The sequence below is a fragment of the Scylla paramamosain genome, chromosome 28 (genome assembly GCF_035594125.1).
Source record: "Scylla paramamosain isolate STU-SP2022 chromosome 28, ASM3559412v1, whole genome shotgun sequence".
NCBI classification, from domain to species: domain Eukaryota; kingdom Metazoa; phylum Arthropoda; class Malacostraca; order Decapoda; family Portunidae; genus Scylla; species Scylla paramamosain.
In genome coordinates, this window is record NC_087178.1 from 6,662,876 (window position 1) to 6,677,500 (window position 14,625).

The 14,625-nt window shown below is 50.0% G+C and overlaps 1 protein-coding gene across 4 annotated transcripts in view; it reads right to left on the reverse strand.

Annotated features, from left to right (window-relative positions):
• LOC135114825 (hemicentin-2-like) overlaps positions 1-14,625 on the reverse strand; it is a 76,194-nt gene that overhangs the window by 7,640 nt on the left and 53,929 nt on the right. For all 4 annotated transcript variants that reach the window (XM_064030943.1, XM_064030941.1, XM_064030944.1 and 1 more), the window contains 8 exons: positions 10,804-10,936; positions 8,543-8,736; positions 7,941-8,054; positions 6,604-6,894; positions 4,107-4,261; positions 3,509-3,653; positions 2,956-3,086; positions 1,691-1,850 (listed from right to left, as the gene is read on the reverse strand). In XM_064030943.1, coding sequence (XP_063887013.1) covers positions 1,691-1,850; positions 2,956-3,086; positions 3,509-3,653; positions 4,107-4,261; positions 6,604-6,894; positions 7,941-8,054; positions 8,543-8,736; positions 10,804-10,936 — 1,323 coding nt within the window. The remainder of the gene's footprint in view (positions 1-1,690; positions 1,851-2,955; positions 3,087-3,508; positions 3,654-4,106; positions 4,262-6,603; positions 6,895-7,940; positions 8,055-8,542; positions 8,737-10,803; positions 10,937-14,625) is intronic.

Consider the following 14,625-nt stretch of genomic DNA (forward strand, 5'->3'; position numbering starts at 1 on the left):
CGGGATTATTTATTCGCCGGAGCTTTTCATACGCAACTGGGACACTGCGGGTTGGTATAGAAAATGGGGGATAGGAAGGAGGCAGGAGGACCGGGCGCTATGAAATATTGATGTGATTGGTGAGAGTTTCCTGAAGACCAATGTTGTGTGGTATCTACAGCCCATCCTGGCTGACATTTTGTACGCTGAGGATGATGGGAAGGTTACACTAAGGGAGGATTTCAAGGCTATCAACGCTGCGTGTTATCTGAAGTCTATCCTGGTGAAATATTGTACTGTAATAGCAGGAGGAGACGCTGAGGATAATGGGAAAGTTACACTAAAAAGATATAGAGGCTATCAGTGTTGTATATTATCTGAAGTTGCTCCTGGGAAAAATTTTATTCTGTAGGAGGAGGAGGCGCAGAGTGTGATAAGAATGCAACGTTAAGGAGAGCAAACGACAGTGGATGATGGAAATGTTGCGTTGAGGAAAGGTTTCAAGGCTTTCACTGTTGTTGAAGCCTTGTGAAATTTTATACTGTAGTAGGAGGAGACACAGACAGGAATGTAACGTCAGGTGAGCAAAAACAAGACAGAGGATGCTTAGAAAGCTACGTAAAGGAAAAATTTCAAGGCTGTCACTGTTGTTGAAGCCTTGTGAAATTTTATACTGTAGTAAGAGGAGACACAGACAGGAATGTAACGTTAGGAGAGCAAAGGCTAGACAGTGATACTCGTAGCACGGGAAACACGCCATTCAGGACGTTATCCGTTGCACCTCGTCTGACACTCACGAGACGAGTTCGCGCGTGAGCTGCAGGCCACTACCGCTCAATGGGTCTGGACGCGCTGACCTTTGTTTAACATAATCATAAGGTCGAGTTTACTGTGGCTACTCCTTTAGACATAACCCGCCTTATGGCCCGTGTTATGTAATTGTGAAGCGAGGACGAGGGTGATGGGAGGGTAGGCCCAGTGTGTGTGTCTCTCTTTCTCCCCCTCTCTCTCTCTCTCTCTCTCTCTCTCTCTCTCTCTCTCTCTCTCTCTCTCTCTCTCTCTCTCTCTCTCTCTCTCTCTCTCTCTCTCTGTGTGTGTGTGTGTGTGTGTGTGTGTGTGTGTGTGTGAGGACAAATTTGGGGCTCAATAGAAAAGAGCAAAAGAGATAAAGAGAGGAGAAAAATGTGAAAAAAAAAACGAAAACCAATTTAACTGTGTCATGTTTTGTCGTGAAAGAGTGACAACGAAGTTCGATAGTTTAAGGTGATGCAATGATAAAATTCACAATTCTATTTAAATTCTAAGCCATTTAAAATTCCCACGTGACAAAAGGAAAGTAGCACAAAAATCAGTAAAAAAAAAAAAAATTTACTTAACTTCCTCCAAAAAAGTCGACGAAGAGTCACGAAAGAGGCAGCCAGGAGCACAAAAATAAGTATGAATAAAATAAAAGAAAAAAAAACTAGCTTAACTTCCCGCTCTCCTAAAAAAAAAGTCGAGAAAAGAGTCATAAAAGAGCCACAAAAGAGCCAGGAGAGAGCCACAGAGAGACCAGAAAGCCAGGAGCACAAAAATAACTAAAAATAAAAGAAACAGAAAAGAAAAACTAGCTTAACTTTCCATTCTAAAAAAAACTCAAGAAAAGCCACAAAAGAGCCACAAAAGAGCCACAGAGGAGCCACGGGGGAACCAGACAGGCAGGCACACTCACACTGCACGGTGAGCGGCAGGGCGTTGCTGGTGGTGGTGCCCTGCCTGTTGGTGGCCGAGCACGTGTAGTTCCCGGCAGCTGATCGAGGCACCGTCTGTAGCACCAAGTTCTTCCCTGACACGAGGATGCTTTTCTCCCTGTCACTGCTGAGCGCCTCCCCCTGAAACGGTGAGGATAAAAGGCCAGTATTCAGAGACGCTTTGTTCTCTCACCACGACTGTTTTCAAAGGCCACAGAGATGACTAACCGGGTTCTTAAGACTGTTTGACCCGTTAACAATGTGTAAGTCTTGTTAATCTATCACTAGAACCATTAAAACACCCTTCAAAACGACCGTATTCTGAATCGCTTTGTTCTTTCACCACGGCTATTTTCAAAGGCCACAGATGATTAGCCGGCTTCTCTAGAGTGTTGGTCTTGCTAAGTATATCGGAATCTTGTTAATCTGCCACTAGAACCATAAAAACACCCTTCAAAACACACGTAACTTTAACTAAAGCCTTTTGAAAGTAGTGGCGGCGCAAAAGTGTTTCAGAATATGGGCCTAAACTTTCACCGCCTCCCTCTCCTCTTGTCCCTCCTCCTCCTCCTCCTCCTCCTTCTCCTCCCCCTGCTACTGCAACTACTACTATTACTTCTACTAATGCTACTATTACTACTAGACCGAACAGGGTTGCCAGGTGACGGGAAGTCCTTTGTCCTCCCCGTTTACACAGCCTGGTGCAGAGAGAGAGAGAGAGAGAGAGAGAGAGAGAGAGAGAGAGAGAGAGAGAGAGAGAGAGAGAGAGAGAGAGAGAGAGAGAGAGAGAGAGAGAGAGAGGTTCATGTCCTTAAACGGTCTACTCTCTCATCACGATAATCTTCAAACGCCAGAAGAGATTATAAGTCGGATTTTCATGGGTGTTTTTCCGTATAGATAATGCAATATCGTTGTTAATCTCTCCCCGGGATCACGAAAACACCCTTGAAAACCCTGACAGCCTCCACCACAGCCCGTTGAAAGCAGAGGCAAGGCGTCCAAGTGTTCCAGAATACGATTCCTAAGCCCAGATTCTATAACAGTTCTCGATTACTTTCAGAAGCCTCTAGTTGAAGCTGCACGGGATTTTAAGAGTGTTTTTATGGATCTAGTGGCAAATTAAGAAGCTTTCTACAATATTAACAGGGGAAACACTCTTAAGAACCCGGCTAATGATCTCCGCGACCTTTGGAAAATAGTCGTGGTGAGAGAGCAAAGCGGACCAGAATACTGTCCTCAGACTCACATTTCTACTCCAGATGATCTCCTTGGCTTTCGGGTTACTGGAGACTTCGCACTCAAAGTAGATGTCGCTCCCCTCCGTGATGGGCAGTGCCTCCAGGTTGGCCCCCAGCCGTAACCTCACCCTTGGAGCGTCTGAAGGAGGCGCAGAAGGTAAGGAGTGATTATGGGAGAGGTAAACATGAAGGGATGAAGTGTTGGGCTCGCGAAAGTAATATCGATTAGAGGAAAGGAAAGGGAGGAAAACTATTCGAATGGTAAAAGTAACATTGATTAGAGAAAAGGAAAGCGATGAAAAGTGTTGTGTGTGTGTGTGTAAGTGTGTGTATTTTGTTCCGGTGTCATTACGTGAGTGGCAGGGGCGGGATTATAATCAATAACAACACACAGTTAATGATATAGGGATGATGACCACTGCACCAGCCAACATCACTGAACCAGGTGATTGCATCAACAGTAATTAGCAGGTGACTATAATGCTGCAAATAAAAAGTATGAAGCATGTGGCACTTAATCACAGAGACGTTGACAGGCATTGAGCACTGACAGGCACTCACAGACAACATTGAGGCGCGTGGTGGTGGTAAGCGCCGTGCCCTCCAGCCGGGGGTTACTGGCGGTGCAGGTTAGACTCGCCCCGTCGTCCTCCGCCCGCGGCACCACCGTCAGGAAGGAGGAGGAGCGACCGGCAGTGTGGCGCGTCTGGCGGGGATATGAGACTTGATCCACACACACACACACACACACACACACACACACATACACAGCGAAAAGAAAGGGGGAAAATGCAGCAGCTTCAGCAGGAGTCACGCCGTCAAACACTTGTCTGTGTCTCCTGGTTTTAAAAAATGACTTCCAATTGATTTCACGCCGGTGATAATGACGCGGCTGCCTCCCCACGGTTCTGCCTCTTGAGCCTGTGTCTTGCCCTCTCAGCACGGAGGTGATAGATAGATAGATAGATAGATAGATAGATAAATAGATAGATAGATAGATAGATAGAGAGAGAGAGAGAGAGAGAGAGAGAGAGAGAGAGAGAGAGAGAGAGAGAGAGAGAGAGAGAGAGAGAGAGAGAGAGAGAGAAACACTAATAGTCTTAAAGAGAGGCGGAGTGCTGCTGGGGTCACAAGCCACGCAGCACCGCCAAACACTCACGGGTGCTCGCAGGGGCGCCGCGGAGCCTCGCAGCGCCTTGGTCCAGGTGAGGATGGCCGAAGGGTGGGCGCCCAACGCGACACACTCGAGGCGCGTCCGCTGCCCGGCCACCAGCGGCAATTCCGGCAGGTGAATGTTGACCGTCTTGGGAGGCACTGGGGAGGGGGGAGGGCGGGGAAGGAATCTGTTTTCATCACTTAATTGAGAGCCATTATTAGTCCAATCATAAGTCATTATGAAGCCATTCAAGTACCCATTCATATTTCCAGAAGGCTTAGGCGATCCTGGTGAAAAATGGGACATAAAATACGGGACTCCATTACTGCAGTTGACTTCCCTAAGGGGACCCAATTAGTCTGCGAGGGAGAAAAAAAAAAGCAAGATAATTTTTTTTTCCAGCTGGCAAGGTCGGAAGGGGCGGCGCGGTGCAGCTGCTGTAGTATACCCCGGCTGGAGGCGACGACGCAGGAGGGGCGAGGAACAACTCACGGATAACTCACGGGTAATTCACGGATACCTGCCATGCTGTCGTCTCCTCAGCGCGATGTTAGCGAGGTTACTGCCGCCGCCAGTGACGCCGCATAAAGGAGCGCCGCTGAGTGTCTCCCCGCGGTGTCCATCATTGCCACATCGACCCGCGGAGTGGTGGAGACGCTGACGGAGTTATGAGGGAGACGCATCAAGTGACCTCGGGCTGAGGCGGGCGGGGCTGGGGGGTTTGGGGCTGGGGGGAGCGGGGGTCGGGAGTAGCGAGAATGGAAGGAGTGAGGGTGGGGGAGACTCACTTGGAGAAGAGTAAGTGTATCCGGGACCGTGAAGATGCGGGGGCGTGAAGATGCGGGGGCGTGAAGATGCGGAGGCGTGAAGATTTTAGGACGTGAAGACAGGGTGTGCTGGGACGGAGACATTGTAAAGGGAGGGGAAGACAGGTGTGCGGTAACATGAAGACAAGGTGTGCTGGGACGGGGAGACAAGATATGCGAGAACGGGAAGATAGGGTATGATGGGACGGGAAGATAAGATGTGCGGGAATATGCGGGAACAGGAAGACAGGGTGTAGACAGGGGCGTCTTCATAACATCAGTTCGTCGCCTCAGAAACAAAGGCAAATTCCGCAGTAATTAGGGCACGGCAAGAAGTAACGGGTTCATGCTTGATAAAGTTAAATTAAAAACAAGAAAAGAATTAAGAAGAAACGTCTTCTCAATAGAGTGGCAAATGAATGGAACAAACTCAGTAATCAGGTTGTTAGTGTTGAGCCATTAAGGAGCATTAAAAGATTAGACAAGTTTATGTATGAAGATGATGGTGGAAATAAGTAGGTATGTTTTATACACGGACCGCCACGTGTAGTCCTAACGGCTTCTTGCGGCTTCACTTATCATGTTATCTTAAATCACGAGTAACAACAACAGCAGCAAGAGTAGTAGCAGTAGCAGTAGCAGCGGCAGCAGCAGCAGCAGCAACAACATCAGCAATAGTAGTAGTAGTAGTAGTAGTAGTAGTAGTAGTAGTAGTAGTAGTAGTAGTAGTAGTAGTAGTAGTAGTAGTAGTAGTAGTAGCAGCAGCAGCAGCAGCAGCAGCAGCAGCAGCACGGGCGCCACGAGGTGATGTGCACGCAGGTAATCCTCATCACCTCTGTTGTCCCTAAGTAGCATCACATAACAGTAGCCTCACATAACATTCCACTCATGTACACGCTTCCCGTGTTATTGCTTATCATGTTCCGATGGTATTGCAAATTTTACTGTAACTCTTACCAACCATTTTAGTGTCTCGTGTACAAACAGATGCTCAAAGAAGCACTGTTATTTTATTCCGGCGGCGCCATTTCCGCCCCCGCACGCCTGCAGCCCCGCCGGGAACACCCTCATGATGCTCTCGCCGTATTGACCCTACGACATATTTGTTTGTATTTCCTCGCCGCTTTCCTGATACTCCCTCTTTGTAAAATTTCCACTTCAATTTCCTCTCTTCTTTAGAACACTCCGCCCGCTTGCCGCCGTGGGTTGCAGGAAGTGCTTTCATGTTTTTCTTTTACTACACGATCTTGCATTGTAAACCACACGATTCTCTGGGTGTCATTCTGGAGCACTTCATGACTCAGCATCTCAGAGACGCGACCTGGGGAGGCTGCCTTTCTGCCTCGTCTGCCGCTGCCTCTGCCGCTGCTGCTGCTGCTGCTGCCGCTTCAGGGACGAGTGCTCGAACGAATTCTCAATTAATATTCTTTTAGGAATCAGATTTCGTCTCTTGAAAGTCCTGGAGATGTCTCTTAACATCGTTTTCCATCATTCGTCCACGTATTCGCGAGGAGAAAAGAAAGCATCGGCCTGGAGGCGGCGGCCGCGGTGGGGAAGCTGCACGTGGGACTCCTCCTTACCCGGGAAGCAGTAAGGCTGATGCACACAACGGCGAAGCACGACCATTCACGCTCAAGGCAGCCATCTATAACACATCCAGCTGTATACCTCAAAGCGGACTCAGCGTTACTCACGGTGGAGCAGCAGCGCCAGGGAGACGGAGAGAGGCTGTGTCAGGTTAGTGTTGGAGGCGCGGCAGGTCAGGTTACTCCGCACGTAATCACGGGTGAGAGCAGGGATATTCAGCACCGCCTTCACCTGCCGCGCTGGAGCTCCTGCTGGCGCCCTGGAGAACTGCAGTGACGGGGGCGGCAGGGCGGACAAAGCGGGCATGGTAGGGGGCGGGCCGTCGTAGCCGAGCACCGTCCTGTTGTTGCTGAGGAGAGTGGAGCCTCGCCACCACGTCACCTCGGGCGCCGGCCAGCCTGTCGGGAAAAGGTCCTCACGTCACCTGGTTCTCCCTTTGCACTCAGGGAACGCAAGTCACCACTGGCACCTCACTGGGAATTTTTAATATATATTTTGTTATCCTTGGCCAGTGCCTCTCTATATAAAAATAAAATCTCAAATACTTCGGCGTCTTATCTCGACTTACAAGTTCTAGAAAAGTTATTGTGGGTTTCAATGGTGTTTTTATAAATCTATTGATAGTTTAAGAAGGATTCTACATCATCTATGAAAACAATACCCGTGGGAACCTGCCTTATTATGTCAGTGGATTTTGAAAACAGTCCTTCTAAAGCCCTAAGCGATTCACAACACTAGTCCTGACGTTCGCGGGGCTGCCTTATGACTTGTGCGTCGCGAGAACTTTGGTCCAAGGCATTCAGTGTAATAATTAGAACCACTTTTACCCAGCAATACAATTTAGCGTCTGTATTATGGTTTGTGTGAGCACTCGGCCTCCGTGAACTGAGCAAGACGCTACCTCGCGCCTCGCTACACACGTGAGGCGCCCCGGTGCTTCCCCCGCGGGATATTACCCTGCCAAGTGCATATTGTGTGTCTAAACTTTGCGATCCATGAAAAGTTACACTCAGGTTGTTGAACGCATTCTGAAAACTTGAACTCGTGAGTGTGTGTGTGTGTGTGTGTGTGTGTGTGTGTTGATATCAAGCCACGGCATATTCTGTGGACTACAGATGCATATATATTTTTCTATAATAGGTATTGAGATTGCCATATATAGTTTTAAGGCTCTAATGAATAATAGTGAGCAAAATTACTGTAACCAATAAACGATCTATCTATCAATCTATCAATCCATCTATCTATTTATGTATCTGTCTGTGTAAAATTGCTGGGGCCAATAAACTATCTATCCATCTATCTACCTACCTATGTATGTATGTATGTATGAATGGCCAATAAACTATCTATCCACTATCTATCTATCTACCTGTGTATGTATGTATGAATCTATCTGTGTGTGACAAAGAGCACAACACCGGGCACGACTCATGTACAGTACCTCCAGTGGCGATGCAGACGAGGGAGAGCGCGTCGCCTTCCGTCAGGGGTCCCAGCTGCCCCGTCACCACCCGCTCCTCCCGCCCGTCCAGCACCGTGAGGCGAGACGGGGCCACTGTTGGAAAGAGAGAGAGAGAGAGAGAGAGAGAGAGAGAGAGAGAGAGAGAGAGAGTTGGTTATCACTAGACAATAAACACAGGCATATTACGAAGTGTTTGGTGAATGTTGTGTTGTGTAAGGTGAGTAACATGACAGTTCTAGAAATATCAAAATAAGAAGTGGCTTAAAAAGACGGTCTCGTATTCTTGAACATGCTGGTTTCTCACAAAGACTATTTCAAAAGGCACAGACATGATTCCTCAGGTTGTCACGGATGCTTTCGTCCTGAGAGTGTAAAATCCTTATTACACTCTCATTAGAAATATGAAAACATCCTTAAAAACCGGAAACGTTAACGAAAGCGTGTTAAAACTAATCCAGATGAGACTGAAACGTTTAAGAATACGAGAGTAACAGTAAACCCAAAGACTATCCGTGTAAGACTTGTACGACCTTGGCAGTGGAATATAGCATAGAAAACGGTAGGTGGACGGAGGGGCTCACCATACACCATGAGATCCACCACTGCGAAGAGAGTGGGCGACACCTCAAAGTCGACGCGGCACCTGTACCTGCCGGAGTCTCGCAGGTGGAGGGGGTCTAGGGTGAGGTAGGCGCCAGAGAGGCCTGAGTGGGCGCGGCCTCGCACTCCCGCGTTGACGAACTCCTGCTGCTCCCCCTCGTCCCGCAGGTCAAGTCTGGGATGAGTTTGTAGTGACGTTAGTGGAAAAAACTGATTGGACTTTTATTTTTTTTTCCATTTTCTTTTCCTGGGACTGCAAACATCCCTTTTTCTAGTAAATTCTGGAACTCCCTGCCTGCTTCTGTGTTTCCTCCCTCCTATGACTTGAACTCTTCCAAGAGGGAAATTTCAAGACACTTATCCTCCAATTTTAGGTTATCTTTTTTACCTTTCTCTAGGGACCGGCACCTCAGTGAACCTTTTTCTCGTGCTTGTTGTTGCCCTTGGCCAGTTCCCCTCTTACACACAAAACAAGACACAGGTGACAAACGGTAATCTCTCCTGCTGGCTACTGGAGGAGAGGAGGCGACGTAAGCACACAGGTGGAGGCCGCTGTGTGTCTGCCGCGCCTTTTTGATGGCGTGTTGACTTCACGTGCCACGCCGAGGAAAATAATTGGATTGTTCGACATGGAAGTGACTCTTAATACAGTTCGCGACTTCTGAGAGTTGCTCGCTCGCCTCCTAAATTAGTTCTTAATGATACTCAATGATTCGGCGGATCAAAGGTCAATATGTAAGTGTGTGTGTGTGTGTGTGTATCTTCCCCTCTCCACCCGCATGCCAAAGGTCGCAGCGTCTGAGTGTTTGTTTGTCAAAAGCAAGGAGGACTGGCCGGTGCTGCCTGCGACCCTCGGGGCAGCACACCCCCTGGCGCGGCGCTGCAGGTTCCTGTCAACACCGAGAATTAATAAACTGTACAAAGAGTATCTGTCTTTCTCTCAAGACAGATCCACGGCCGCCCGCCCATCCCGCCCACCTGCCGCCTGCCGCCATCCATCTCCGGGGGCGTGACACATGATCCCGGCACCCCATTCCTCTCACCGCCGCCCGTGTGTCCCCGCCTCGCCGCTGCCTAATTAGCACCCCGTCAGCACCCGACGTAAATAATTAAAACGGATGACTAATGTTAGTAATTACAGCACACTTCCTGCCGAAATAAAGGGTGCTGACGAACTTTTCCCGCCAACAATTATTACAGTTATTATCAGACTAATTTGCACGATTTTGTAATGTGTCATATTTTTTTCTACCCTATGTAATTGGCGGCAGATCCCTCCGCCAGCAGATTACTAGGGTGGTTTCCGCGTATGCTGCTCAACTGGGGTCACACACACACACACACACACACACACACACACACACACACACACACACACACACACACACACACACAAGAGAGTTCAGTCAAGGGAATCAATGTGCTCAGGTGTGTTCCGCTGTCTTCTTGCCGGCAGGTGTTGTCCCCTCGCCAAGTGTTTGTTTGCCAGGCCCTACTCCACCTCTCCTTCCCTCACACCTCCTCCTCCTCCTCCTTCTGCACCTCCTCCTGCTTCTCCCCTGCACCTCCACTCCTCCTCCCCAGCACTCAGCGTGACGAGCAAGACAGGCGGGGGCGCACACACCAAATCTCTGGCTGTGAAACATTTTATAATTCTACAACAACCAGGAATACAACCTACATGTAATATAAATAAGTGGACTGCGAAAAGGTGAAAAGAGATGAAAAATCAAAACGTGTAAAAACATATAAGCATAAAAAAATAAATAAATAAAAAAAATCAGGTGTAGTTCGTGAAAGGAGCATCATTACGGCACACAGGTCAGCACGGTACACAGGTCAGCACGGTGCACACAAGAGTCAGCACGGTGCACACAAGAGTCAGCACGGTGCACACAAGAGTCAGCACGGTGCACACAAGAGTCAGCACGGTACACACAAGAGTCAGCACGGTGCACACAAGAGTCAGCACGGTACACACAAGAGTCAGCACGGTGCACACAAGAGTCAGCACGGTGCACACAAGAGACAGCACGGTACACAAGACCCAGCACGGTACACACAAGAGTCAGCACGGAACACACAAGAGTCAGCACAGTGCACACATGAGTCAGCACGGTACACAAGAGTCAGCACGGTACACAGGTCAGCACGGTACACACAGTCAGCACAGTACACCAGAGCGAGCATGGTACACAAAAGTTAGCACGGTGCACACATGACTCAGCAGGGTAATACTCACGTGTAGAAGGGGAATCTGGCGCGGTCCTTGTACCACAACACGAGGGAGGGTCTGTGGGGCGGCCCCGCGTGGCTGGCGAGGCAGGGCAGGCGCGCCATGGAACCCGCCACCCCAGCAGCGCGGCCCACGGGTACTGGGGACACAGAGGAGGTCATGGTGAGGACACGGGGACGCGGGTACACAGAGGAAGTCATGATGAGGACAAGGGGACGTGGGGATACAGAGGTCATGGTGAGGGCACGAGATGAGGTCACGGGGACACGAAGACACGAGGATACAGGGACAGAGGAGGTCATGGTAAGGACACGGGGACAAGGGGACACGGGGACGTGGAACACGAAGACACGTTAACAATGCATCAGGAGGTGGCGGTTCTGCAAATACCAAACGTTAATTTTCAAAAAGGTAACCGTCTTTGCAATCTTTTTCAGCATAGCAAAGACCGCCGACCCGAAAGCCCTGGGACTTCTTTCCCGCGGCGGGAGGCAAGGGAGCGTCAGCCCGGAAAAGCTGTTCACCGCCGCCACCGCCTCCGCCGCCGCCGCCAGAAGCATAATACTAAAATCAATAGTCAGCCTTCACGCCTAAGACACGGCCTCCTGAGACCCAACTGTTACAACATGACACTCAAAACCTGCTTCTAAACCTATTAATGTCAAGACGCTGAAACTCTCACACTGGACTCTCGCCCACAACCCAGTGTTCCTTGTGTGTGTGTGTGTGTGTGTGTGTGTGTGTGTGTGTGTGTGGGTGTGTGTGTGGGAAGAGGGGTATGAGGGGTGTTTATTCACACACGAGTATCATCACTCTTTTCCGGATCGTTCTGAAAGCTTGTTATGTTGAGAAGCTTATGCGGAAACCCGAGCGAGGCGGGGCAGGCGCGGGACAGGACAGGGAGCCGTGCGTCTCCAAGAACAGCGGTATAATAGCAATAACAGTCTTGTAAATACGGACACTTGCACCTCCAATAACAAATCTGCGTCGTACATCTGTGCAGTAATTCCGGGAACAAATTTGCGTCTTAATGGCGTGCAGATAAGGTCCTGGCGGGCGAAGGCAGGTAAAATAACGTCGCGTTACAAGGGTGCTGAGGCTACAACAATACAAAGTTGCAGCCTCCCCGTGATTGCTGCGCCACTTCGCCAACGAGGATTAAGTATTCCCGGGCGGCGCGATTAAGTCAGCCAAGATTTACCTGAATGCTGCTTGGCGGGCTGCGCCGGACGACGACTTCCTCCTGTAGGCAGATTTTACTTTAAGCGCGGAGGCTGCCGGCGACGTAAACACGACCCGGAAAATACGGAGCATCTCACTGAAAACGTCGACTCCACTTAATGAGAAGTGTTCATCGCGGAGGGGCGGGCGGCGGCACTCTCCAGGCGAGGCAGCGCCCTTACTCACCCCCGCCGTCCCCGCCCGTCCCCGTCCGTCCCGTCGCCTCTTCTCCCTTATTAGTGGCTCAGCAAAACTGGAGCACGGCAGACTCAGGCGGGATTTCGCGGTGCAATGGCAGTAAGCTCGAGTAAAGCACTGGAATCCAAACACAAGATGACCCGGCGGTGTCTTTGTGGCGGAGTGTGCGGTACAAGGTGCGTGCAGGTACGAGTGAGGTGCGGAGGACGGTGCATGCATGAGGTCATTAAGGCGCCGATGTGTATTTATGAGGCACATTTGCATGATGGAAGACTGAAGTACTTGAGGAAATTGAGTGAACGATGGCCTCAATATATATAGGGTGACTCTCCGCTTTATTTATGGGAAATATTTGCGTGAAGGATAACTTAAAGGGGTGCGGAGAGGGAGACTCGTGCTGGGTGGCGCTGCCTGACCGTCTCCGCCGCGGCACCCATGCACTGAAGCAGCTCTGTCATAAAAATAGCAAAAATGTCCAAAGGGAAGATTGAATATCGACCGCCCGCCTGACAGACAAACATGACAAGCTAATACACGCGGAAAGAGAGGCAAGAAGGCGGCCTCGCCACAGACACGGGAAGTAAAGACGTAGACAGACAGGCAATAATGCAGCTGTCCTCTTCTTTCGCTTCTTATATCTATATACTACTACTGCTATTACTGCTACTGGTACTACTACTACTATGCTACTACTGCTACTATGCTATTACTGCTACTATTACAGCTACTATTACTACTACTTCTACCAACTATGCAACTATTTTTTCCCTTGACACACTGTGAAGTATGGGAGGTAATCAGAATGCAGGGCAGGTCATGACGCACAGCAGCAGCCTCGCGGCGCCAGCGGCGTGGCGCGCCCTGTGATATATACGGCAAGTTAATTTGAATGTCACAGGTTTTCATCTTTCTTTTAAGCCTTACAAATGCCAAGCGTGTTCAGGAAAGGCAAATTTGCCACGAAACATTACTGCGATATAATCTAGTTTTATACAATCCCGGCCAGTGAGAAGGGCGAGGGGAGTGGCGGGGGGCGGCGCCCCAGGAGGGTTCTGCGAGTCCGATTCTTTAAAAAAGATTTTCGAAAATAATCTTGGATCCTTATGGCGATGATTCGATTTCAATCTGGGATAATTGGATAAAAATGCTTCCTAATCAATCAAATTGGCTCACCCTTCGCAGCATCAGCCAGAACCTGGCTGGCAGTGATGCATCACCCGCGGCGGCGGGGCGGCGGGATGGCCGCTGGCGGGCCAGGCCGCAGAGGTCACCCGCAGCCAAGGGCAGGGGACACTCCCTGGAAGCTCAGGGCGAGCCTCGCGTGCCTCCCTCACTGCCGAATCTAAAGTTGGCCCTGCCGTGGGCGCCCCGCGGCCCGTCACGCCGCCTGGAGCAGCGCCCCGCGGCACTAACCGGCGGACTGCCAGGCTCAGGCCGCAGCCCGGCAATAATTATTCCCTCTTCTGGCTGGCCGCGCGGCAATACCGCTCCGCCGGGCTTCGCGGGGCCGGAATCTGGTCTCGGCTATGAATTCAGAACAGGACGGAGTCATTTTCATAAAAAAAATAAAGAATTACACACGGTGCTGTAGCTTCATAATACTTTGGTAAAAATAAATTGTGTGTGTGTGTGTGTGTGTGTGTGTGTGTGTGTGTGCGCGCACGTACACACGGAACCTCGAGGCGGTGGCCAGAGAACACAATATAACACGAGACTCATTACTGCTGGACTGAGGACGCGGCACAAAACATTTACCGCGAAGGAATTCGGCCTCTCATCATGATGGTCTCCGCGTCCCGCGCACTGTTTGGCGGCGCCTCGGGGGGCTCCTTTATCCCTCCCACAGACAGCCACCGGGCACACGCGGGCGGCGGGAGTGGCTCCAGGCCGTATAATTGCCTCTACCATTCCCCATTTCTCCGGATTAGCGGGCGGGGCGAGGGAGGAATGGCGGCGTCGTCTGCAGGAGAGGGATACTGCTGCTGTTGCTGCTGCTGCTGCTGCTGCTGCTGCTGGCGGGGAGGTGGCGCGGCGGTGTGCCTGAGGTGTCCTAGGTGCTCCCAGGTGTGGCGTGAGGCCGTGGCTGGCAGGGCGGCCGCCTCCCCTCAGGCCTGGTGCTTGTGCTAATGGCTGTTATTCTTTTCTTCTGTTGTTTATTCTTTTTACTCTGTCCTTTCTTTTCTTTCCCTTCCTTTCTTCCTTGCTTCTTTCTTTTCTTTCTTTCCTTCTTTAATATTTTCTTTTTTAATTTGTCCATTCTCTTCCCTCTCTTCCTTATTGCTCTCGTCTTGTTCTCACCTTACTGCTCTTTCCTCGTGTTTCCTCCTTCATATTTTTATTATTCTTCACGCGAGTTATTAAATTTATTATCATTGCCGAGTCGCTGCCTTCGTCGACGTTACTGTCATC